This window comes from Anastrepha obliqua, chromosome 1 (genome assembly GCF_027943255.1).
Source record: "Anastrepha obliqua isolate idAnaObli1 chromosome 1, idAnaObli1_1.0, whole genome shotgun sequence".
Classification (NCBI taxonomy): domain Eukaryota; kingdom Metazoa; phylum Arthropoda; class Insecta; order Diptera; family Tephritidae; genus Anastrepha; species Anastrepha obliqua.
The window spans coordinates 76,826,746-76,853,573 of record NC_072892.1 but is presented as its reverse complement, the minus strand read 5'-3'; the positions used below and the strand labels follow the sequence as shown (position 1 = coordinate 76,853,573).

Below are 26,828 nucleotides of genomic sequence, written 5' to 3'. Positions count from 1 at the left end.
CTAATCTGAAGAGATGAGTCGTTATCGAAATAAATGCATTTTCCCAAAAATGGTTCAGACGACAATGAAGTAAAATGGGAACTGGCTGTGTTGATTTTTTTTACATATCACCAACATACATATCTCAGTTTTTCGTAAACACAACCCCCAGACGTAAGCAAATCAGTTGATTCCTTCTAAATCGCCGGCTAATCTAATCTCGAGCCGGTTAACGGTCTGATGTTGGCCACACCTCTGTATTCTGTACATCGCGCATTAAACTGTATTGTACTTGTAACGTTGCAACTTATTGTTTTTCTATGTCGCTACGAGTGAGTAGTGCATAAAGATTATGCGTAAATTCATACAAAAAAAAGAAATCGTTGAATTGTCGGGAGATAACAGAACTAGTAAAAATGGATAACAGTAACTTTGTAATAAACAATATCAGAACTTCGTATATGAGGTCTATTTTCTATGGGAAAAATACAAAAATTCTTTGCTCTCAAGAATGTGCCCCTCTATGACAGCTTTCACTTTATATACATATTAATATATCATACTATATACAAATGTATTTTAATCATCATTTTTATAAATTTTTTATGAATTTATGATATATGGAATACTTATTATGTAAATGAAAAAAAAACCCTATGCCTACATACATACGCTTACTATTTTGCCAAACTCGGAATTGCTGAGGTGTAATGAAATGTTGAAATAATTACTCTTAAACTGTTGTAGTTTAAAAATCTATCTTCGGGGTTTAGGTATAGTTATATAAGTAATTTATGCAATATATATACATATATATATATATATATATATATATATATATATATATATATATGTATATATATATATATATATATATATATATTATATATATATATATAATTGGTGAGTACACCCTTTTTGGGTGTTTGGCCGAGCTCCTATTTGTGGTGTGCGTCTTGATGTTGTTCCACAAATGGAGGGACCTACAGTTTCAAGCCGACTCCGAACGGCAAACATTTTTATGAGGAGCTTTTTCATGGCAGAAATAGACGCGGAGGTTTGCCATTGCCTGCCGTGGGGCGACCGCTATTAGAAAAATGTTTTTCTTAATTTTGGTGTTTCACCGAGATTTGAACCTACGTTCGCTCTGTAAATTCCGAATGATAGTCACGCACCAACCCATTCGGCTACGGCTGTTAGCATATCAAAAACTGTAATTTCTTCGATTTGTTTATGATATAATGCAGTATATTCACTGAACATTTTGAGTCATTTGAATTAAAAGTTCCCAGAGTTACCAACTTCAGAATTATACGGAAAACAGGCCAGTACTATTTTAAGACGTTAAACTTTTTTTTGAAATTATGTTTTCGAAGTCGGTGACCGCTGTAATTCGATGCGTTTGAAGGAAATTCGAAACATCAAATTTTTGTCGAAAACTTCAAGTTTTTTAAGCAATAAATTATGCTTGTTTCCTTGAAAATTCGAGTGTAAACTGTTAGAGAGCACCATTTTATTAATTCCCAAAAAGAACTTACCGATTATGCATTAGATCACTATTAAACTAATAAATTCTTTGATTATCAGTACAAAGTTATGATGAACATGTGCTAATTAAGTAAGGGGTTTTAATGTATGTATGTATATATCCCCTATAAATAAGAATAATATGATGATGTACATCGTCTATTACAATTATTTGTTTTTGATGTATTCTTTTTTGATTCAGAATTTGTTGTTTTGAATTTCTTTATAAAATAATTGACTGCCGAAAATCAATTGCCCAAAATAATAAATTTTTCATGCCTATTATTGCCCCTACCTAAAAAGCAAGGTTAATCCAGAAGCAAAAACTATTACAGAAACATGAGTTGTTTTGTTTGTATGTATGTATGTATGTAAACATGATGACATATAGAAGACGAGTTCAATAACAAATTGTTGCTTATAAGTTTTAACAAAACTTAAAGAGTATCACAAATAGTATTTATGTTATTGATATTATAGTACCTTGCAAATATTTGTAATATGTGGTATAAATATGCTAAGACCAAATAAGACACCTCCGTTTCTATGAGTATTGTGGTGATTCGCCTCCCGATGCAATTTTTCTCACTCGACTAACATCGTCGTATGCAATGGAAAATACACTTTTCTTATCAGCAATGGGATTTCGACGGCCCATGCTATTGAGCAAGGAATTCATGGCTATACCAGAGTCGTGGTCGTCTTCTAATGTAGATGCGTTCAGTTGCTTTTGAGTATTAGTACTTGACGTTGCAATTGCAGAATTTTGGTTTCCTACATTTAGGCATATTTTCGAGTTAGTTACTTTTACTTCATTTTCCCTGATGGGTGATGGCTTGGGTTTCACTTTTATGTTGTTGCCTGGTGTCTCTTTAAACGCAGCAAAAGGTGGAGTCTCTGGATACATGTAATGCGGCAGTTTAGTTGGTGGTAATGGTACCTCAGGAGCATTTTCCCGTTCAAATCTGTGCTCTGAATGTTGTAATAGTGGATGGCTAGTATCAGTCTCAATTTTGGGGTTATGTTGCTTGTTCATAACAATGTCTTCCTTGAGAAGCCTATTGTTCTTAGGAGGTGACTTTCTAGGAGCTGGTTCCGGCTTGGATTTAGCTTCGTCAGAAATAATTGCATCGGGTTTCGAGTATAAACGTGCCTTTGAAAGTCGTTTTTCTGATACACTATTCTTTTTTTTCGATACCGTCAAAGACTTCAAAGAATCCGTTCGAGCTCTATTATTTGCAGTTTTCTGCTTGCCGTAATACCATTCCATGTATTTTGGCACACCTTTTTCAATAGTGTCTGTGTCATTGAAGCGATCATCTTGATAATTTAAATCAGTTTCACTTTGGTATACACGATCTTTTGCTGCATTACCTGCTTCCGGTGTTTCTGTGTATGTACTATTTATAATATTTAATGAGGAAGATTTTTGTTTTTCAGTATAATAGCGACTATGTGCAGGTTCAGAGGAGCTTTTACAGCGATTTAGACGCTGTGAGTTTGTTTTGCGTGTATTTCGCGATTTTACTTCTGGTAGCCTTTCTCTCTGGTCAGAGGAAGACCTCGAGAATGTTCCGTTACTGGATTTCTCAGCAATAACCTCTGCTCTGCTATAGTTTTTATTCTTATTTTGATTAGGTGTAAAAGCATTACTTTTTATGACAATTTCGTCAGCATCAGATTCATTCGAATACTCAAGCTCATTATCATCGTCGTAATCATCATCAACATCCCCAGTAGAAGCGTTGTTTTGAGGGTAGTATGATATTTCATCGACTATTCTTGTTCGATAACGGCCAGGACTTCTTGTTTTCTCATCTAATGAATCGGACACTTCTATTATAACTTCCCGACCCACTTCGGTCGCTTTTTGTCCCATGGCAATATCTTTTCGTTTCATTTCTTCGTTTTTTTTTCGTCGTAGAACACTGGTTTTAGTTTCAGCGTGCCTGCGAAGTGGCTTTTTGGGTGGGGTCCGTTTTCTGTACTCGAACATCTCATCGTCTTCCTCCTTAATGGGAGTACGTATTTTTCTCTTAACGTCTTCTACCATAATAATTCGCTTCCGGGGATGTGTGCTGCTCCGATACTTACTACGTTTTTTTTGCTTCTTACGTTTTATCCAATAAACATGATCGGGACTATTTGGAGGGCTGAAACGCACAAATTCGTATTCATTCTCCGACATGGAATCATCATTTTCACTTCGAGCTTTGCGCCGCATAGATTTTCCCTGCGTATTAACAGTCGTTTTTTGAGCAAATTCAACATCTTCGTTTGTCTGGGTCCCAGCTTCACATTCTGTTTGTGTTGCAATTGCTACATACTGTCCTGGAAGGCTTTGGGTCTCTAATACTACCTCTTGTTGGGTATACCGAGTTTCCAGCTTTTCTTTTTCCATTAAGATTTGTCGCAGTAATGCATTTTGTTGCTTTAGTGAGTTCTCGAGCTCGTTTGTTAGCGATTGATTCGATGTTGAGAGATGCATTTGACCTACGAGATCATCGGGCTGTATTGTTATTGCTCCATGAACAGGTTGCGTATGTATCACTTTTACTTCAGGCTCTGTTTGTGAATAAACTATGCTATTGGCACCTGATTTACCGATAGCAATTGATCCCCCCTTCATTGTGGAATGTGGTTGAATTGCATTGGGCATTGCTTGGATATACGTGGCACCTGGAACGATTTGATAATGCTCGCGTATGATTTGTTTCCCATCTGGTTGCTCTTCAATGAATCGGCGCATTAGAATTTCTTTCCCACTATTATCAACCATTAGTAGTTGAGGTTGTGAGAGGTTTGTTGATTTGACTGGTAAATTGACATAAACGTTATTATCGTCGTCCACCACTGCAGCGCTATCGCGGGTTTTATCCCTAGTCATAAGTTGTAGTATTTCAATGTTTCCATCTTTGATAAAAAATTCGCGTTTATTTTTTAAACTGCTTCGAGCTGTATTATAGTTCATATCACTGCCGCGATCCATCTCTTGACGACTCAGGGAATCGTGGTCAGAATGCTTAGCTTCAATGCCATTGCGTTGCTGATGTTGAGCCAATTGTTGCTTCATTTTGTTGGATTGAAAGTGTTCTGTATCTGTATCTAAAAGTTCTCTCTCATCTGCGATATCCTCGATGTATATATCTCGGTCATTTATCAAATTAGTTCTAGAGTTATGAAATGTGTCGTCTTTGGCTGTACTGCTGTTTCTGAAAGATAAAAATGGTAAGAGAGATATAGTAATGCATTGAATTTATTTATATGTATATTATATTTATTGTAATTTTAATTGTAATAAATAAAAATATATTAATAATAATAATGAATTTGTTTGTACTACATATACGAGTATGCAAAATCTAAAATTCAAGATAGGGCGGTACTTCTAAAATACTATTTTTTTGTCTATTATGAAGAAAAATATGTTAATAAAACAACACTCTTCATAAGCTGCAAAATTATAAGGCCCTATCTTTCCATTTTTAGGATGGCATTGAGGCGCACACCAAAAATTTGAGCGGAAAGGAAAAGAATCTTGCGACATAACTTCAGTGGCATTTTTTTATGAATATCATGATTTATACTCTACTCCTATATATGTATGTATGTATGTATTTCATAGTACGAGTAGATAAATCTGAGCACTTTTGCTTACTTTATTTTTACACGCCTTTGTTGTTCTTCCGCGGAACGAATGCGGTGTCTGTCTTCGCCGCTTTTTACAGTTTCATGAATTCCTACGTTTTCGTTAAACTGCTCACGTCCATTGTGGAACTCCCAACGGGTTGGCTTCGTTCGCGGATCTGTTGGTTTCTCGGCGGACCAGGCCTCGCGTCGTCCCATCCATTCGGCGACCTGTGGTTACAAAATAACAAATGTTTATATTCCCAAAACTTATTTAGTTTGTTATCTATAAAGCAATATACTTATAATTAAAGGATATACAAAAATATAGAAAATACGTATATATATGATATATATGTATATATATATATATATATATATTCTCTAAGCACATTTTAAAAAGGTATTAGGGTCTTACTTAGACATACATACATATCTCTCTCGTGTATAACTGAAAGAACTGCACGAGTAAGTAGAATTTGTATAAATGTACTTATACTATGTACTCGTGTGTACCTACATAAACATGCCTATGTGTGCCAATAGTCAGCAATTGGGAGCAACAACAAGTATTTCGAAAAAAAAAAACACCTACAAATGTACAGAGCTGGGTAAATTCAATTGCATTTCTCAGTGACTTTTATTAATGCCAATATAAAGAATGAATTTTGTAATTTTAATTAATTATAATATATATGCTGGTAATGTATTTTTTTTTTCCAAGTATTTGAAAGGAATTGAAAATGTAATCAACCTATTGCTAGAGTATTTTTGTTTGCACTTAGAGCAATTTTAAAATTAATTGAGAAAGCGAAATTTCATTCATGAATGCGAAATTTGAAATTTTTGTTGTTGGTCAAATAATAAAATATGTAAGAACACGCTACAAGTTTTTTGTAAGTATTGCATTTTATACATATCGTGTTAAATTTAATAAAAGGGAAAGAGGTGGAAAGAAGCATATTCGTTTAATTGTGAAATTAAGGGCAAAAAATAAGCAACAAACGGAAAATAAGTTTTCACTAAGCCGTTGGAGGGAATGTGCGTTGACTTTCATTGAAGTCAACATTTCAAAGCAATCGAAGGTTGTGGTTGGCAAGGTTATTTTGTCCGTCGTAAAATTTGTATAAGAATGATCACACGATTAATCTCTTATCTTTGTACAAGTGCTGAAAAGGAGCACAATGGAAAAATATTTGATGTGCTGAAAGGAAAAGTGATGTAACTAATTTGAAGTTGTAAAAAAACGATGGTTTTTTTTTGGAAAAAGCAATGTGTATGAATGCGAGGAGAAAACAAGCAGGCAATGGTAGGAGAAGCTCTGAGAATAAATTAAAGTCGGCGATTAGTAGCCAAGAATGATAGAATAAAAGATTGCGTCTTCCCGATCCGCTGGGAATAAACAGACAAAAATAAAGGAATAAGCGAAAGCAATGAAGACTCTCAAACACCAAAAATTATAGAATATGTGCTTGTGCCTTCAGAAATCGCTGTGTCGTCAGAGCCCATGAGTAAACGAACAAAGGAAGTGGAATTACTTGTGTGGGAAGAGAAAGAGTAGGCGAAAGCAATAGAAACTACCACGTACACACACTTTCTTGCTACGGCGTCTTCCGCATAAAACTGCATTTGGGATCTTTATATTCCTTTGTTCTTTCACAATTTAACACGCGGAATTTCGTTTTCATTAGTTTAAATCTCATAAATATCAATATTACCAAATTAGCCAAAAACCAAATTAAAACTGCATTTGGGGGCAAGAATGTTGGAAAAAATATTGCGCCTTCCGTATTCGCTGCGACGTTAACGCTACGAATATACAAAAAAAAGGCAGATAAATTTCTTGTTTGTGAAGAGGAAGAATAAGCGAAGGCAATAGGAACTGCCAACCACAAGAAACTCACACACTTTGTTGCTACGGCATCATCGACATTTTGGTTATTCCAAGTAATGATGACAACCGGGTGTCAAAATCGCGAAAAATAAAGTAATGGTTTTCAGAAAGCGCCACCTTCTGCATCCCTTGGTACTTCTAACCGACTTTACAATTAATAGAAAATTTATTGTCATTTCATGCCATGCTAATGCGATAGTTCTATTCGTATTTGTAACGGAGCAGCCAACAAATTAGTGAATACATTTTTTTGGATTGCTGTTAAAATTACTTTGAGGAATCTTAAATGCCTGCCATGAAAAAGCTCCTCATAAAAATATCTGCCGTTCGGAGTCGGCTTGAAACTGTAGGTCTCTCCATTTGTGGAACAACATCAAGACGCACACCACAAATAGGAGGAGGAGCTCGGCCAAACACCTAACAGAAGTGTACGCGCCAATTATTTATTTTTATTTTTAATCTTAAATGGAATTAGAAACATTACATTCCCTGAAACTCAATTGAAAAATATGTATTACATTAAATATTATTAACCCCTTCAGATCTGAATTATTGTTAATGGATAATAAAATTATTTTTTTACTAATTATTAGTAAGAAAGACATCATAAAAACAAATGTTTGAAAATCATATATTATATATTTGTTGAGTTTTCCGAATTTTCCGGCATGTGCACAATTATGCTCATTAGGTCCCAAGTGTTGTCAACAAAGTAAAATAAAAATATTATAAGGCTTTAAACATTATGTGCATAATTCTGCACATGAGGTCCGAAGGGGTTAAGCATGTAAAGGTCTATACGTGTAGCTACAAACATATGCCTGAATGTATAAAACCTGCAGGAATCAATTGCATTTAAGAGAAAAGCTTGGTAACGCCAGATTTTCAAGTATTCTTGTTTGCAGTGATTTTTGGTGATTTTTAACGTTTAGATAGTGATTTATTTAGCGCTTTTGCTAGAAATATTACAATTAGAATGAAATGAAATATAATTAGTTACAACAGCAATATTCTCTTCTCCATTTTATAATGTGCGTCTTATGAAATATTGTGCTCTAATGATGCGTCTCTAACGACGCTACGACGACGGTTAATGCGACACCTATTTGAAGAACAAATACAGTATAAGTTAAAAATACAAAGTCCGGCACTCGAAGTGTAACCAACTGCATGGGCATCAGCTGTCTGTTAGTTGACAGTCCAGAGAGTGAACCCGAAAAAAGAAAATCCGTAATGGATTTCAAACGTAAAAGTGTGATTGCATTATATTTGGCTGGGACATAACAACCAGTGATTGTTCGTGAGCTCGAGCACCTTAAAGTAAATAAAGGTTTTATTTATTGCACCAATTGAATTGAATTGTACAATGACATTGGTAGCATAGCGAAACGTCATGGAGGTGATCATCAAAAGACTGCAGCGTCACGTGAAATGGTTCAAAAAGGGAAGGAGCGACTTGAGCGATGTCCCCGATGAAGTGCCAATCTGATCGTAGCATTCGCTGCATACTGAAAAATGATCTTAAAGTCAAGCCTTGCAAGATCCAAAAGGCGAATGATCTCACACTAAAGCAGCAACAAGCCAGACTTGAGTGAGAGAGTTGCTTCGCTTGGCCGAAAGCGGTCAATTTCCGAACATTGTGTTTTCTGACGAGAAAATTTTTCAAATTGAACAATTCGTAAACTCCCAAAACGATAGGGTTTATTTAACCGACCGTTCGCACGAGAATTTGAGTCATCGATTGGCTACCAAGAGGCTGCACCCGCCACAGGTAATGGTTTGGGCCGAGCTTGGCGTCAAGGTAAATGCGAAAGATTATCGGGAAAGTATTCTGGAGGTTGTCTTGAATCCGTGGGCAGACAAACATTTCGGTGGCAGACCATGGACGTTTCAACAGGTCTCGGCACTGTCTCACAAAGCTTGATAACAAAAGCTCATAACGTACACACAATGGCTCTCAAATTCACCAGACGCGAGTTCGATGGATTATTCTCTATGTGCCATTTTGGAGAGCAATGTTGGAACTAAAAGATTCACCAGTCTCGAGGTGCTGAAAAAAGCCATTGACCGCAAGTGGATCAAAATACCTGGAAGTCACATTCGGGCAGCTTGCGAACTAATTCTGCTATTGAACTAAATCTTCTATGTAATTAAATTTAACAAATCAATAAAAGAAAGTTTGTTTTTTTACAATTAACAACAAATTTGGGGCAATACTTAAACATGATGTACTTAGCATGAAACCTATGATTTTATGGTCTCTTTGTAGACGCTCCCGTACTTACTCGTGCAGCTTACTACATACTTGTATATACTCATATATGTAAAATAAAGAATTTTAGTGTGTGCCATAAATGAATGAATTAACTTAAGCAAATCATAATAAATAGCATTAAATCAAATACAAGTACATGTACTTACATATGTACATACACATATGTGCATCCGTATGTGGGTTGTTCTTCTTTAACTTGAACGCCTTTTAAGAGGAAAGTTTTCCGCTATGTATGTATATATATACATAAGTATATCAAATGGCGATGATTTCATAAGCTCGATGAACTTTTTGAAGACATCGCAAAGTTCAGAAAATTAAGGAAAAAAGCTATTGGTGAACTTTCTTAAATACCTTTACAAGAAGAAAGGTACTTAAAATGAGTTGGGGCAGCTATACATATATATGTATGATGGGAATAAAGAATTTGGCGACTAAATAACAAGCATTAAGATGTTTATCCACAATTTTATGAGATTCTACAAATTTTAACGTAATGGCATTCAACAAAGATCTAACGTGTTGTAGATGTAGACAAGATATACATATGTTTTATGTTTTAAGGCAAAGCAAATCTTTTAAGGATTATTATTAAAGTTATATCTTATCTACAATTCGTTTGGTTAACTAGCGATTACTGGAACCTTTATTTTCAATTTATTTTCTTATTTTGAAAATAACTACTATATTAATTTTCCCCCAAATCCGTTCGAGTTAAAAAAGAATGGCCCATATATAAGTACAATTACTAGCTACCACTGTATAAGGAAATAAAAAATGAAAAACTTAAAACTGTGCAAATTAAATGTCTAATCGAAATTTTTTACTTCATCATGAAAAAATAGAAGCACTTTTGTACAGTTATTTTTTGTGCTAAAAGAATGTGGCGCTGCTTGCAAGGAAATAAAAGAAATTTTACGAAATTCAATATTCAAAATCTACCTGAACAGATTTTGCTTGTTTTCCATTTGCCATTTCCCTATGCACTAGGTGAACATCGTCTTCAGTTCTACTGACATTAACTATTCTCTTGCTACAATAGAAAAAGAAAGAATTACAGATAGGTAACTTACGATTAAATAAGAGCAAAAATACGGGTAAAGATATTAATTGAGGAACATAGTTATTTGTCCAATACTTGCCCAATCATTATAAACGCAACGGATATATGTTTTAATTTTGCTTTAATATCTTCATAACAAGATTTTTCGGATTATTTAAAAATATTTTCAATTTCAAGATAAATCTTCACTTCCAACTTCACTACCGTTTAATTGAAGAAACTTTCTACGAGAACGAAATCTGATGAGGATCTTCGAAATATGTAGCAGCAATATTTTTAATAAAATCAATAGGCCCTGGGCTCGTAAAATAGCTACTAATTCAATTTATTATTGAATAAAATATTTTAAGAAATCCCCTATCAAAATTTGTATGAGAAATGGCTTGCAATAGAATTATACAAATACTTTTCGATTTGCGTTAATGTAACATGCGTGTAAACGTTTATATTTCAACGCTTCATACATCTAATGAATGTTTAGATGAATACCCCTAATATTTTATTTGAGAAGGAGAAAACTTACTTAACACTTTCATATGATTGAATTACACTGTGCGACAGTGATTTTATACTTTTATGGAGACATAGTACAACTTGTAGGTATAGTAAAACTAAGAAAAATGGTATAGGACAAATTTCCAATACACCTCCAAAATCTCATTTTATGGCCATAAAACCGATTTTCAGTAGGTTGATGTGAAGAATCACTCCTAACTTCGCCAATGATTGTTATTTTTGTAAAACGGACGTAAACGGTCATCATTATAAAGCTCAAAAGCACATAAAGTATGCTGATGTTGCAACTGTTAAGAACCCCGTAGTCTTGGACGATATGATTGACTCAACTGCAGGACATGAACTGAAGGAAGTTCAACTCATTGCTGATGATGATCAAAGTGATAACAATAAACCTGATGATGAAGAGTACTTTCCGTCTGGTTCTAAGTCTTCAGAACGACACATTGTATCAAATTCAGATTTTCAAGATCTTTCTCGTGATTTACTTCTATCGGGAAGACAATCTGAAACGCTCGCTTCTCGATTTAAGCAATGGAATTTAGTTGATGACGACTTCAGATGAATGATGATGATCGCATTTCTTACAGAGAAGTATTCAAAACTGATGAAGAGAATGACAAATGTACCGTACCATACTAAACTCTAAAGGGCCGTTTCCAATGCATTTTTGAGTTTGGAACCAGTTCCGTTGTGTACCGCACCGTACCGCACCGTACCATACCGTGCAGTGCTGCACTGCACAATACTGCAATAAATATTATGTGTTTATAATGACACTTGTTATCATTTTCATGCTTCTCGTAGTAAAATAAAAGAAAAAATCTTAAAACCCACACAACTCTATTAATTTTAATTCAATTACAGTCAAATATAGCTCATTCGACGCAAAATTAAATTTACTATAACAGTAGTGTACTAAAAAAAATCCTCAATATCGGATAATATCGTAAAAATAAAAAAATTCCAAATACTTCCGTCTACAGTCTCGTCAGTTGTCATTTCAGAAAAATTGTCAACACACTGTCAAAAAGGCTTGTTTTTGTTCTTTCGAACTAAAAAAACAAATTCGAAATCGGATGGAAATTGGCGAAGTTAGGAGTGATTGTTCACATCAACATACTGAAAAACGGTTTTATGGCCATAAAATGAGATTTTGGGGGTGTATTGGAAATTTCTCCTATACCATTTTGTTTAGTTTTTCTATAGCCATAAGTTGTGCTAGGTCTCCATAAAAGTATATTTAATTTTTTTTTTTGTCACACAGTGTTATTAAAGGTTTAATAACTAAGCAGCTTTCTCACTTCTTGACATGTCGGTTTTCTTAGATAGACTCATGTTGCTTCTTTTCCAATTTATGTGTGAATTTTGTAAAATATAATATTTTTAAATACCAGTAAAAAGTTAGTTTCTTCATAGAAAGTTAAGGCCGATAGATAGGTTTGACTATTGAAGCAAAATTGTGAAGTTAACTTTGACAAATCCCCTTTTTGGCAAAGAGAGATGCGAAGAAATGAAAACAAAATGCAAGGTTTTACGGCTGGGAGGTCAAGTGCCACTAATCTTTCTGTTTTTTTTTTCAGATTTTTGTACGTCGGCTTTCAATACTAGTCTTCAAGTTCCTGCGGTTCTGTAATTATAGTACCCATATAGCAGAATTCTATAAGCTGTTCGATACCTTTTTCTTGTACTGCGAGCTTACACCTGAGCAGCTGTTTACATATTGTTATGCTCTGCGTCTACTACCGATATCTGTATACATACATATATAAATAGTAAATGCAGAAGCAGCTTTCTCGAAGGTATGCAACATCTGCTTAAGGTCGTCTTCATTGTCCGGTTGTCTGCGTCATCGGCGTCGCACATTATCTTGAGTTCATTTCCCAGCAAATATTCTCTTGCCCGTGTAGATGTTACAGCAGATATTATCTCGCCCATAATCAGATTGAACGGGATAGGACTTAAGCTGTCGCCTTGTATTATACCTATTGCCACCGGTATTGGGGTTGGTATTTCAGTATTAGTCTTGACATAAGTGGTGTTTTCGGTGTTGAGATTTCTAATTATTACCAGAACATTGTTGTCAATATAGTGTACTATCTCCTAAGCGAACACCTAAGGGACTGACAAATTTGTCCGCTTAAGAGAGATGTCCACTTATGAAAAAAATATAAAACGAGTTCATAAAAATTTGTAATAGATGTACATATGTTTAAACAGTTTTATTTCCAAAACAAGAATATTCAGCCCTATCAGGCAATTCATTGTAGACTGTTTTTTGTTAGATCGTAGAGTTTCGTACAGTTTTTTACGATGCCGTTAGAATAACAGACAAAAATTAGAACGAGTAATAAAAAGAAGTGGTGGCCGCCGTAGCCGAATGGGTTGGTGCTTGACTACCATTCGGAATTCACAGAGAGAACGTAGGTTCGAATCTCGGTGAAAGACCAAAATTAAGAACAATATATTTCTAATAGCGGTCACCCCTCGGCAGGCAATGGCAAATTTCCGAGTGTATTTTTGCCATGAAAAAGCTCCTCATAAAAATATCTGCCGTTCGGAGTCGGCTTAAAACTGTGGAACAACCTCAAGACGCACACCACAAATAGGAGAAAGAACTCGGCCAAACACCCAAAAAGGGTGTACGCGCCTAATATATATATATATACATAATAAAAAGAAGATTTAAAAGGAAACAACTAGAAAATCTGTAAAATGTAAGTTCTATATTAACTAAACTATGAATAAAAAAATTTTTTTTTAAGTATATGTACTTTTATGTGACTTCCACAGGCGTAAAGAGGGAGAAATCAATCATGACATTGATACGGTAATAGCCCTTCCGGTTGTAGTAAAGGAAATAATTTTTATGTGCGTCCCATCCACATAAAAAAGGATGTCAGGAAATCTATATTTTTGAGAGAATTCCATCTTGCTTTGCCGTTTTTTATTGGCACTCATGCCGACATTTACCCACTGAGGACTCAATCGTGTTTGTAGTGACGAGAATACGTCTTTTAGCACATAGCTAAAAATTAACTGCCCCATTGGCACGTCGAAATCTTTGCCAATTCCATGCTGATAGCCTCCCTCCGTAAGAAACCGTAAAACAGAGGATAGTGGGAGAACTGGAGTTATGGACGACGACCTTGCTGAGCTCGCGCTGTCTTCAATAAAACTTGAAACGTATGTAAATGCAGTTTTATTTAACCGGTAATAATAAACCTGTTTTAAACCGTATTTAAGTAAACTTACATTGGTTCGTCCAAATCGAGAAGGTTGCTTGCATCTCTCAATATTTTTCGCTTAACTCTGAGACCCCGTTTGCTTCTCTCACTTTACATTTTAATTCGAAAATGCAACTAACTTGACAAAAAACTTAAAGATTATTTGGTAAATTATCTTGTTTACATTGAAGTGAGCTGTTGTCGCAATATCAAAATTTGACATTTGATTTTGGCAGCACTTTTTTCGTGTTCACATGGAACCCACGATTATAATTTTTTCGTATTCGTAGTATACATTCGTATTCGGAGTACACATTCGTATTCATAAGTTTTCTGCGTCGGATTCTATGATCGGGCTGGTTAATACATATATATGTACATATATAAGGCAAAGAAAGGATTTTCATCAAAATTTTTTCAAGAATTAAAAAACAAAATTTATTATACAAGCTATTCAAATTGATTTAAAAAAGTCAGAAATTTTAGCTGTCTCGAGTTTTTCCTTTAATTTCAGTATCTTGAAGATGTATTTGAAGATCAATAAGCAGTTCAACACCATTAAAGTTGTTCTGGTTTAGAGAAAAAGCTTTTAATTTTCTTATATTTAGCTAAATAAGCCTCTTTATAGGAAGTTAACTTGTCGTCAATCTCATTTTCTATTTCATCTTCAGACGAGATGGTCAACGATTCTTAGGAAACAGTTAACACTTCAGTATTGATATTTTCCAAATTTTCATCATTAATGAATATTTCATTACTTAAATTAAGGTAGTTTTCCATGCCATCTTGGACTTCGCTCTGAACTTGATTAATAACGTTGAGAACTGAGCAAGTGCTGATAGCGGATACTCATCTTCTGCGGTCTAACCGCTATCGTTATTATGCCTATTTGTTTTCCCAAACCCAGCTTTAATGAGTCTGTGGATTCACTTGCTCCTATGCTTTTTGTATGAAATAAACAACATCTAATAGATTGATTTTGACAACTCCATAGCAGAATTTGTCTCTTCCATCCGAAACAAAAGGTTGTTTAAAAATAACGATTTATATATGAATTAAAATATTTTTATAACGCCTTGGTCAAGGGGCTGACAAAATGCTGTTTTGTCCGCTGGGAGAAAAATAACTTCAGCATTTATTAATTTTAGATCGCAAAAATGGGAAGACGCATGATCTAGAAATAGAACGACGCTCCGCTCTTGAAGTTGCATTTTTTTTTTATCGAACTGTACGAGAAAATCTGTCATCAAATCGCCATCCAAGCCTTTTTCTTTGATCGCTACATAACGGATAAGTTGTTGAAATTTATGCTGCAAAATGCGCGAGGTCATGCAGATTTCCGAATAACAAAAAGACCGTTGCATTTTCACCTTGTAATGCCGATGTTTTATCGGGTAATGCACGGAAAAACAAGCGAGTCTCATATGCATTTCAAATCATTCGATAAAACTTTTAACATCATCTTGATGGATGATGCACTAAAATCCTCGTCATTTCTCACTGAAATCTCTTTAGCTTTTCTCCTTATAAGTGTGCCTGACAAAGGAATACCTTTTTCAAAAATCTTTAAGAATTTTTTAGTACTGAAAAAACTGTCCTTTTATGGTAGGTGTCCGTTTAAAAGAGGTGCTCGTTAGGAGAGAGTACACTGTATTGGGGTTTTCTAAAATTTAATTACATCTTTAAGAAAAACCTTATAAAATATTTTTGTCAAGCTGATAGCATAAATAGCAGCTGAAGTAAACAAGGGATGATTAATGCAGCACGAATCTCTGGATGCTTACACGGTGTAATATGGAGAAGTAAGCTTCTAAGCTTATAAGGCAAAGCCCGAATTTATAAAACATGCTTTCGACCAGTACTCACTTATGCTGCCACAAGTTTTAAATGGCAACATGCGATCAATCACAGGGCATACTCGCAGAGATCTTATGCGAGCCGAATACGAAAATGAGAATGGAAAAATCACGTGCTACGCATGCCCTACAATAGATTGGCTAATGAGTAATGACGGGTAAGCCGATGACTACGAGGCCATCCGGACGGATGAAGACATACCTTTTCAATCGTCAATGAGTAGTCGTCGTCGATAACGTGTCTTCTTATTCTTTCATTGCCTCTTCCGGTGCCCCTCAGGGCAGTATTTTAGTCCCTTTGTTCTTTGTAACTTTTATTAATGAATGAATGTTTCTGAATGTTTCATTTCTCTGGGCTTTTTATATGCAGACTGTAGTAAACCAAGGCAAGAAAACCATAGGACCTTGCGACGTCTACTACAGCTGCCATGTAAAGAAGCGCAAATAAGGTGTTGGATTTATTGTGGGAGAAAGACTTCGTCGTCAAGTACTGTCGTTCACTCCAGTGGACGAGCGTCTCGCAATAATCCGCATTAAAGCGCGATTTTTAATATCTCGCTCATTTGCGGCCACGCCCCGACGGAAGAAAAAGACGATGCGACCAAAGATTCATTCTATGAGCGCCTGGAACGTTCCTATGAGCGCTGCCTTCGTCACGACACAAAAATCGTACTTGGCGACTTCAACGCCAGGGTGGGAAGGAGGGAATTTTTGGTCCCACAGTCGGAAAATTCAGCCTGCACAACAAAACATCCGGTAACGGACTGAGGCTGATCGACTTCGCCGAACCCGAAATATGGTAGTCTGCAGCACCAGATTCCAGCATAAGAAGATGCACCAAGCTACCTGGCTGTCTCTTAAATGCAAAACGCTAACCCAGATCGATCATGTTGCGATAGATGGAAGACACACTTCTAGTGTATTAAATGTACGTACGATCCGAGGACCCAGCATCGACTCGGATCATTACTTCGTTGCAACCAAACTGCGCACACGCCTCTGTGCAGCAAAAAACGTACATCTACCTACGCAAAGAATGATCAACATCGAAAAGCTGCGATCACAACAGACAGCCAGAAGATTCGCCACTCGACTCTCACTCCCACTCGCAGAGAGTACTACCCAACAAACCGGCATGCACGAACAATGGAGCAATATTTCCCGTTCTCTACGTACCGCCGTCGAAGAAGAAATCGGAAACCAGAAAAAGCAGTTGGTACGACGAGGCATGTCATGCTACCGCAGAAAAAAAGACGCTGCCTATAGAGCTACGCTGCGATCGGGCGCAACGCGAGCTATGTGGGATCGCTACCGAGAGCTAAGAAAGGAAGAGAGACGTATTATCCGAAAGAAGAAACGAGGAGCTTGAGATGCTGGCCAATAGGAAAAAGGCCCGAAAATTCTACCAGAAAGTTCGGCGGCTTACAGAAGGTTTTAAGACCGGGGCGTTTTCCTGTAAGAACAATAAATAGTGATAGCTGCGCATGTCACAGAGAATGTGAAGATCCTGACAGCGCTCTTGTAACGACTGGTAATTATCAGGATTTGTTGGTTGGTTGATTAAAGAAAAGCAATGTAAATGTACCCACAACTAAGGTCATAAAGATATTGTAAATTCATTAAACAACTCTTATTACTTTAGCGTTTCTTTTCACAAATTACGCCAATCAGCTTAATACCTCCTTACAAGGCAACAATAAGTTTATGTTTGATCTTGTGCGTGCAATTGGAGGGTGTACTTCCTGAAAATGCCAATCATCCATGAGGAATTTCAAGATACTATAGACATTAGGTAATTCGATGAAATATTAGTTGCATTGCTTACCAATTACAATTCCTGATTTACGGACATTAATAAAATCAGAAACAGATGTCGTTTGGAGAATCAAGAAGAGCTGGAGAATATGCCCGTTAACGTACAACTTAACATTACACCAGGCATTGACTTTTGAGAAACCTGTGAAAGCAATTTTTCCTTTTTGAAAATTATCAAAATTAAACATTTCAGTTCATTAACAGATGGACATCTTAAACCTTGCTTCATATTAAAATTAAAAAAAAAAATACCAGTCTAACGGTTAGACGCGATAGAAGTGCAACCTTCCGTAAAACAAACTGAGAGAGAATGAAACGAAGGCAGCATTAGGAGCGGGATAATTATAGATTCATTATAATATTGCTATAAAGTTCATATTTTATTCATCCTCAATGTTTTCAATTTCAACAAATGATACGAGTGTACCCCAAATTGTTCAGCTGTACATTCAAAATTCCTTCTCGATTGTAAAAACGCAACGTGCGTGGAGAAAAAAAAATAAAGTGAAAAGTGCGCCGTCAAAGACATCAGACATTCGTTTTAGAGGTATGGTTCCTTCGGCAAAGTTTCTTATTTTGATCCCTAGAATACGATTTTCATAGAGCAATGAGCGATTTTTAAATCGACCCGCCCTACTGTACATGCAATGCTGTGCCTATGAATGTGCGCTGTGCCTATGAATGCGCGCTGGATTTCTTGAGAAATTTTACCGTATGTTTTGCTGTGGCGAGGCACATATGTACATATATACATATATCCGCATATATACATATATATATAAATTCACAAATTTAAATTTGCTTATGCCATCCTTCTGTGTGCCTGGTAATGAAGCATTTTCTATACATACATATATATACTATATCTTTTTTCTTCTTCTTTTTGGTGTCGCTTTTTCGTTTCACTTTTTCTCAAATCACTCCCAACGATTCTAAAGAAGTTTTCACTTCAAAATTTTCAACTTTTACAATTGCGCCTGGGAGCAAATCATTTCTCGCCATGTGACCCGCATACATAACTACAAGTACTTTTGTAATGCATCTTTGGCACTCGTATCTTTTACTCGAATGTTCCACAGCTATGGGAATAGCCACTTGCTAAGCTCTCGGCAGTAAATCCATTCTCTAGGCATAGGCGCTTCAGATTTGGCAAATGCTGCTGTGGTGACAGTTCTTGTTGAGGTTAGAAAAGTAACAAATTACATTTAAAATAAATATTAGGCAGCATTGTATTTTATACGACAGCCGTATGTCAGAAAACTGAACTGAACCTGCATTTTTTCTAAGTTCTATACATCAATATGCAGCAAAATGTCTTATGATACAGTTCAATTGCTCCAAATAATTGAGAAGCTTCAGCTTTTTTATATTTTTATCACATAAAAATATTATTATTACTATTAAGGCTTAAAGCTGATATTTTCAAAGTCTAAGAAGTAACGATAATCAGGAATGTCCAATAAGTAAATATGCCCTATAAACATACGCATTAACGAACTTTATTAATCTCAGGGAATGCAATTCTAGACATTTCTGAGTACAAATCTGTATGCATATGTATATACTTGTATATACGTGAATTTTTATTTTTACCTTGCACTTCCATACAGAGGACACCAGGAACAAATACAGCATAACAATAATATTAGAATCGTTAAAGCGACCAAGGTAGCCAGCAAGATGAGAAGCCAGAAAAGCAACTTATTTTCCGCTTTGTACAAAGTCTGCAAAGGGGTCAAGTTCTATTTGAATTTATTAACTTGGAGAATTACGCAGAAGAATTAATGAATAATACTCGTAAATTCATACTCACGTCTGTTTCCGCTGTATCGCTACCACTCATTATCGCATACGAACTATTGTGCTGCGATAAACGCTGCTGAATTTGAGAAATGTCTACAACAGAAGAGCTATCGTACAGAACTGTGGCGGTCACAACACTTCTTTCCATTGCATCCATATTTCCTCCCGTAATTGCTTTGGCGCCTGGCTCATCAGGTTGCAACAGTCTAATATCGTGTATGATTACTTTTCCTCCCGTGATCGTGGAAAGCGTTTCTTCTGTTTTCACTTTGTCAGGACTTCCACCTGGTACTACAAAAGTCACAGTACGTGTACGACTTTCGGGTGGATATATACGAATAGCAGTCGTGCTAAAGCGTACTGGTACTCCTAAATCATAAGCACGCGCCGTCATCAAGAATACATCGTCTTCAATGTGAGACATTGTTTCACGTCGTTTTCGCTCTTTAGATCGTATCGAAATTTTCTCTTTAACGGATAACTCACCAGTTATTTTATCCAAATTAAATTTATTTTCGTAGTTTCCGTTAATTATTTCATAACGAACTTCGTTGTTGGGGGCTGTTGCGTCCTTATCTGTGGCGTGTATAATAGGTGTGGATGTAAAGCTTTTGAAGTCGGGCGATAGGATGAATTCATACAGATCTTTCTCAAATATTGGTGTTTCATCATTGACGTCTATTAGTTTTATAATCAGTGGCACTTGAGCACGGTTACCAGTGCCATCATTGTCGCGGGCTTCTACGTATAGGTGGTATTCGGGCATTATTTCACGATCAAACCCGTGATTAGTCGTCGATACTGTGATCAGACCGGACTCTGAATCTAGATTCAATGAAGTGTTTAAATAACCCAAAATTGCCGTGTATCTAACACGTCCGCCTAAACCAGCCGTGTCTACGTCGGTAGCCTTAACTTGGACAACCTTTGTTCCGGCTGTCATATTTTCTGGTAGCTCCACAGTGTATACAACCTGGTCAAATATCGGTGGGTTGTCATTAACATCGTTTATGTATACCGTCACATTTACACTAACTGACAGATTAGTAGCTGGTCCTAATTCTTGCGCTAATATTTGGAATTGCACTGAGTGCCGTTCCTCATAATCTAATAGCACATTATCGCGCACAAGTATTAGAAATGAAGTACTACGTTCAGCGACATTGGGTGAAATCTCAAATGTTCCGTTATTGTTGAGTAACGTTAAAGAGAAGACTCCGTTTTTTCCAGTATCATCATCATAAACACGTGGTACATATGGATCGTTGAATGTAAGTGCAGTGCCTTGCGGAGCGTTTTCTTCCACTCTTGAAACGTAGCTGGAAAGATTGTATGTAAGCAAAATATTTATAATATTAAATTTGATATGCCTGAAAAAAATTAAATTCAAACTACTTTTTATACCAGTAATAGTAAATTCATTATTGTGATTACGCGGAGCTAACCTATGACAATATAGACAGATTTAGTACGTAAGATACTAAAATTGGCACTAATTATTTTAATGGTATCGCCTTAGTAAAGGGTTTTTCAATAAGGGCGGGTAGATGTGGAAATGGAATAAAATGGCGTTTGCTGTGGGGCACGTAGCGCCGTCCTGCTGGAACCACATGTCCTCTAGGTCCATATGGTTCAATATGGGCCATAAGAAATTGGAAGGGCCACCAAGTCTACCGAAAAATGGGCGCAATGCGCGCAACGTTTGCGTTAATGAACACTCATTTTGATAATACAGTTTTATCATTTGAACGTGCTGTTCAATCGTGTAACTTGCCATGATGATTTGGCATAAACAACTGAATAATAAACAAAAGATTTGACAGATGCCACCAAAACAAAATGGCTGCCACAGGGCGCCAAAATCGACCCTCGCCAATTGAAAAACCCTTTATAATCTTCTGTGTTAAAAATTCTGAGGATCATAGTGTCCACTTCTTCTCATTATCCGTACGGTTCTCAGAATTTGAATGCTGGATTTTACAATACAGAATTTTAGCAGCCAGACTATTGAATTTGAATACAGAATATTGTACAATGAACATTTTATACCCAACCATTAGTAGATAATGCTCATTTAATGTCGGGTGGTAATTTCTCAGTAATTTCTATTCAGTATGTCCTGTACTTATTTATCCGGTATCTAATTATATATTTTGAGCATGATTTATATTTTTATTCCTTGTCTTGCCTAATGCAATAATTCATTTAAGTAGAGTTTAAACCATTTCATCTAAGGAAAATATTTTTAGTGCCTTAAGTTAGATGCTATCTGATTATTAATTGCGGATTCAATTATGATTACGGTGGTACTCACTGGTCATTTTCAAAGTAAGGTGCTGAATTTGTACGTTCTGGCAGAAAGAATGCCAACTGTACAGTTGAAGCCATAGCAGCGGGTTCGTCACGGCCAACCTTAACTTCCTCCGCAATTACTGTGAGTAATACTGGATCTCCAACGTGCGTGATTGCCGCAATATCCTCGAGGGGGCGCATTAAAAAAATTTCTCCTAAAAATTACGTAAATATTTAAACTTGGAGTAGTTATCATAATTAAAAAGTGTGGTGTTGCCACATACATATGTATATTAGTTATATAAAACAATATGTTTCTTAGAGAATATTACATTTAAAGATCTATTCAGTCATATGTCTTTTAATATTCTTCCGATATCTACAAAAAGGCCAGCCGCACTATGTGCGCATATTTGAAGTGAAACTTCTTAATTTCTGGATTAAATTTAAAAATTTTAATGAGGATTGAAATGATTTTTTATAAAATTACATACAATAATAGTGGATAATATTATATTATTATTTATTTATTTCTGAAATGTGTACATTAGTCGGTGCTTCAATAGCCTGTACATTTTGTATTGATAGTGCAATAGCAGCAGTGGATATAATCGGTTTGTGGTAACTGGAATAGGATATATGTATATGTTCTTGACCTGATTGTGCCGATATAGCGAGAAAATACGGAATCTATCGTTGCTCCTGATTTTGTTGTTGAAATATAGCGGTCATTACTCATTTGTAAATTCAGTTGATGTTCTAAAAATGCTATTAATTTCATGGAAGTGTCCGATACAAAATTTACATTAAAATCTCCAGTTAATATGAGAGGCTTCAGATCGTCGCGTTGAGGAAGAAGTTTACCACCATCACGAGTGTATCTTAATAACAAACCATGTAAAAATGCGATAATGTCGTTGATATGTGAATTCGGAGTTATGTAGACACCCACAATTACTATGTTTTGAACGGCACACGGAATTACAAATATCATCGACATCTTCTGCTATAGCTGCATTTGATGTTGACTGTACAGCGGTAAATCGTAAGTGTGGTGTGAGGACATTCACGGTATCATTTTTGTTGTGGTAGATAGCGACTCTTCCGGTAAACTGATTTCCTCGTCTTCACGCAACCAAGTCTTATGAAAAACTACCACGTTGCATTTTTCCATAACTGGATTCAATACGTCAGTAGCATGAGCACATAGACTTTGAGAATTAAAAGAGTATATCGACAATCCTTCTCTTTGTTGTATAATGCTGAAAACCGTGAACGACGTACGCAGTTCCTTTCCGCAAAAACTCATCCCGTGCGAACAACTGCCTTCTATTAGTTACATATTTACACAATACATCGGTTTGTGTGTGTATGTGTTTGGTTGTATGTACACAATGTTGCCATTGATATTTTTGCTTACACACTTTTTCACACATCCGCGTTATCAGTTACAATTTTTCATTGTTTAATAAATCAAAGCCAAAAACCAACAAATGCAAATAGTTCATTTATCTATAATTAACATTATTCAACAGTGTTTTTAAGTTATTTCAATAAAAATTATAATTTTTCTAAGTTTATTTTGTAAATGATTTCGAAATGTACTGCTTGGCAACACTGTGTGGTGAGAGAGCAATCAGCTGACAGGGTTCTACGGGAATTTTCAAATATCTTTAAATAAAATTTACGATAGTATGATACGGAAGGAAGGAATTTTTCATTTATATTACATGGGGTTCTCATTAGTTTGATCGTAACAGCTGACAGGGGACTGCGTTTACGTCGTTCACTGTTTTCAGCATAAATTGAATCATTTGTTGATCAAGAGTTTCCAAACAATTCATCGACAGTCTTCGAAATTCTGCTTGGAATGATGCCATTGTTGTTGATTGGTCTCCGGCCATGGTAGAATCTCAAATCGTCAAATCGTGTAGTTGCTTTTTATCGTATTCATAGACTATTTCAGAATATGTACCGCTCTGAGATTTGTGTATGGGACTGGCACATGCACAAACTACAGGAAAATGTGTACGTTTTGCATTTATAGTTTTAATGTGATTTAATGGTATTGTAACTGATCGTCTAACTATCGGTACTGCTGTTTTACTAACGACTACGAAGCACCGCACAAAGCGGAGAAAGAGAATAGCTTGTATGCCGTATGCTTATACATTTCGTGACGGTTTTTCATAACGCTAGCTCGTGTGTCGCGGCCTTGAAATTATACTCTGACGCGCATAAAGAAGTTTCACTTCAATAATTCCAATCTTGCTCTAAAGATGATACCAATTAATGCGGTTATTGTAAACATAGAAATATTTCAATAAATACCTATAGATATGCGCTTAGGAATACGAGATTTTGATGCAAAACATGTTGCGATATTCAAACTCGTATTTGGAATCACAATTTCATGCCTATTCGTATTAGTATTAGGGTCCGTAATCATTTTCGCCGCATTTATATTCAGACTTCGTTGGTGCTGCTGTCTATAATTAGCCCATACATCTCTTGTTCAGTGTTTGTCCGAGCTTCTGATCTACAAATGGTTTTTTTCTGCTGAAGGGTGATCGCTTTTAGAAAAAAACTTCTTTTTATAGTTTCATTGTGGGTTTCGAACTCAGAAAAACCGAATGGAACTCGGCGATACGGCGCGTAAACCTTCACTCAATACTGTAAGATTTCAATGTTACGGTTTAATAGTAGCTGCGTTCTTTTGAAAAATAGTACTAGAAAGTTTAGTGAATTGTACGGAAAGTAGTGAATTGTACGGAAAGTAGTGAATTGCTGAGTTGACTCGAGTACTGACTTGAGTTCTTTAGAAGCACTCACGTATTCTAACATTTTAATGCGCTGAGACCGATAAAAATGGTACCAAATTCTCCACTCGAGATAAAAAATTGGAAAATAGGGCAAACAACTGGTTGAGGGACTCTTAATGTGTTATAACTATTGGAGTACGAGGGTCGCTTGAAAAGTCCGTGCAAAAATAAAACGACTTAATTGCTTGAGGCCAATCTTTTTTACTTTTTGATATGTTCCCCTTTAGACTTATACACTTTGTCCAACGCTGTTCTAGTTTGCTGATCCCTTCCGTATAATAGGATTTGTCTAAGCCTGCAAAATAACCAGTAGTGACATCTCCCTGACTTTGCACGGACTTTTTGAACGACCTTTGTACATACATACATATGTACATGCAATTGACTTGGATTAAGAATTAGTTTCTCATATCCTTACCACTGGTATCATTGATATCAAAAAAAGAAGTAAATGGATTGCCCTCTGAAACAAGGCCATATCGAACTTCTCGTGGATTTCCTTTGTCACCATCTTCCGCATGAACTTGAAGTATCTGAAATACAAGTGAAATATATAAGAAGAAATTCGGAGTGTTTGAGTGGTTATGAATTTTAGAATTAGCATGGTCAAAAATTTTAAAAATTATTTCCACTGTTAAAAAATATTATAAACTGTGTATGAAGGATGACATTTATAGTATTTATTTCACAGCAAACTTCATTTAAGTACAATAAACTTTCACTTATCGTAGATTCGGGGTTCTGGAAGTGGTTCATAAAGTTTTATGTATACTACTCGAAAATTCGACCAATAATAATTCCCATTGTAAATAGCTGGGTTTATTCACTTTAAATTTCAATTTTAATTTCGGTTTTATCTTTATCTTTAAGTATCTTCATTTTTATTGCTATCTTCGCTTTTATTATTTTCTTTATCTACATATTCACCTTTATCTTCATCCTTGTATTGATCTGAATCTAAATCTTACTCTTAAATCACAGCTTAAAATTTTTCTGCGTAACAGTATCAATATTAAAGCATACATTTAGGAAGCATATGTACGTACTATACATTTTTTTGCTTTTGTACTAGTGCCATTTTTGAATTGATTTCTTTCCCTTTATATTAACTTATTTTGCCTTGTTAAACCTGATTAATTTCCTTAATTTCATCAATAAAATATTTGCCTTTCGGAGTCGGTTTGAAACTGTAGGTCCCTCCATTTGTGGAACAACATCAAGACGCTCACGACAAATAGGAGGAGGAGCTCGGCCAAATACCCAGAAAGGGTGTACGCGCCAAATATATTTTGGTGAACGATATGAAGTGTTAAGAGCAGAAACCCGACCAAAACTTGATTCGTTATGGATGCATAGGTTTTTGTTGAATGTCATGTGGATTTTCAATACCCCAAATGCGGTAGTTTTACTTCTTATCGTATTCGTTTAGTGAGAATGTGCATCGTCGCTCACTGCGCAGTACGCGAAATGCACTTGTTGTAGAACGGCTTTTTTATAAAACGTTTGGATTACTTTTACGGATTGTTCAATTGAGTATCGCTCCATGAGCAAGTTTACCACAACCTGTAGTACCAATTGCAGACATGGGTGTAGTGCACCGATCTTAAATTCCATTAACGGTAGCAATTGTGATTATATGAAAAAACTTTTAAATAAAAAATATCAATATTCTCACTACCACTATTACTTTAGGTGGTAGTGCAACAGGTTACCCATCACAAGTCTATTGGTTGTGGAACTAACAAAATTTTCGCTAAGTTTTGATTTCAACGATGTAAACAGTAAGATTACTGGGGTTTCGAAGGCAGCTAATACCTGGAAATATTCGTTAAATTTTGTATGCATTTCTTAAGAACAATGCATATGTACGAGTATATGTGCGTGTGATATACAATATATTTATTTCTAACGAGGAAAAACAATAAATTATTTTTACACCAAATAAGGAGCACTGGCTGCCAAGGCCTTCGGCTCGCTGATGCGGATATAAAGGAAAGGTAAACTTAATTACGTCTTATAAGTAAAAGTAGGGGAATGATGAAATTAGCTATTAAGATGTAGTTGTCCATATCAAATTAAAGGTTTTAATCCTGGTCGTAATAAGTATTCTGATATTTTTAATATGTTTTCTG

The 26,828-nt window shown here is 35.7% G+C and overlaps 1 protein-coding gene across 1 annotated transcript in view; it reads right to left on the bottom strand.

Moving 5' to 3' along the window:
* Positions 1 to 887: 887 nt before the first annotated feature.
* Positions 888 to 26,828, bottom strand: part of LOC129242001 (cadherin-86C) — a 73,208-nt gene continuing 47,267 nt past the window's right edge. The window contains exons 8-14 of the mRNA XM_054878568.1: positions 25,115 to 25,229; positions 21,897 to 22,089; positions 19,593 to 20,901; positions 19,373 to 19,521; positions 10,245 to 10,335; positions 5,165 to 5,364; positions 888 to 4,718 (exon numbers count right to left, since the gene is read on the bottom strand). Coding sequence (XP_054734543.1) covers positions 2,051 to 4,718; positions 5,165 to 5,364; positions 10,245 to 10,335; positions 19,373 to 19,521; positions 19,593 to 20,901; positions 21,897 to 22,089; positions 25,115 to 25,229 — 4,725 coding nt within the window. The 3' untranslated portion in view covers positions 888 to 2,050. The remainder of the gene's footprint in view (positions 4,719 to 5,164; positions 5,365 to 10,244; positions 10,336 to 19,372; positions 19,522 to 19,592; positions 20,902 to 21,896; positions 22,090 to 25,114; positions 25,230 to 26,828) is intronic.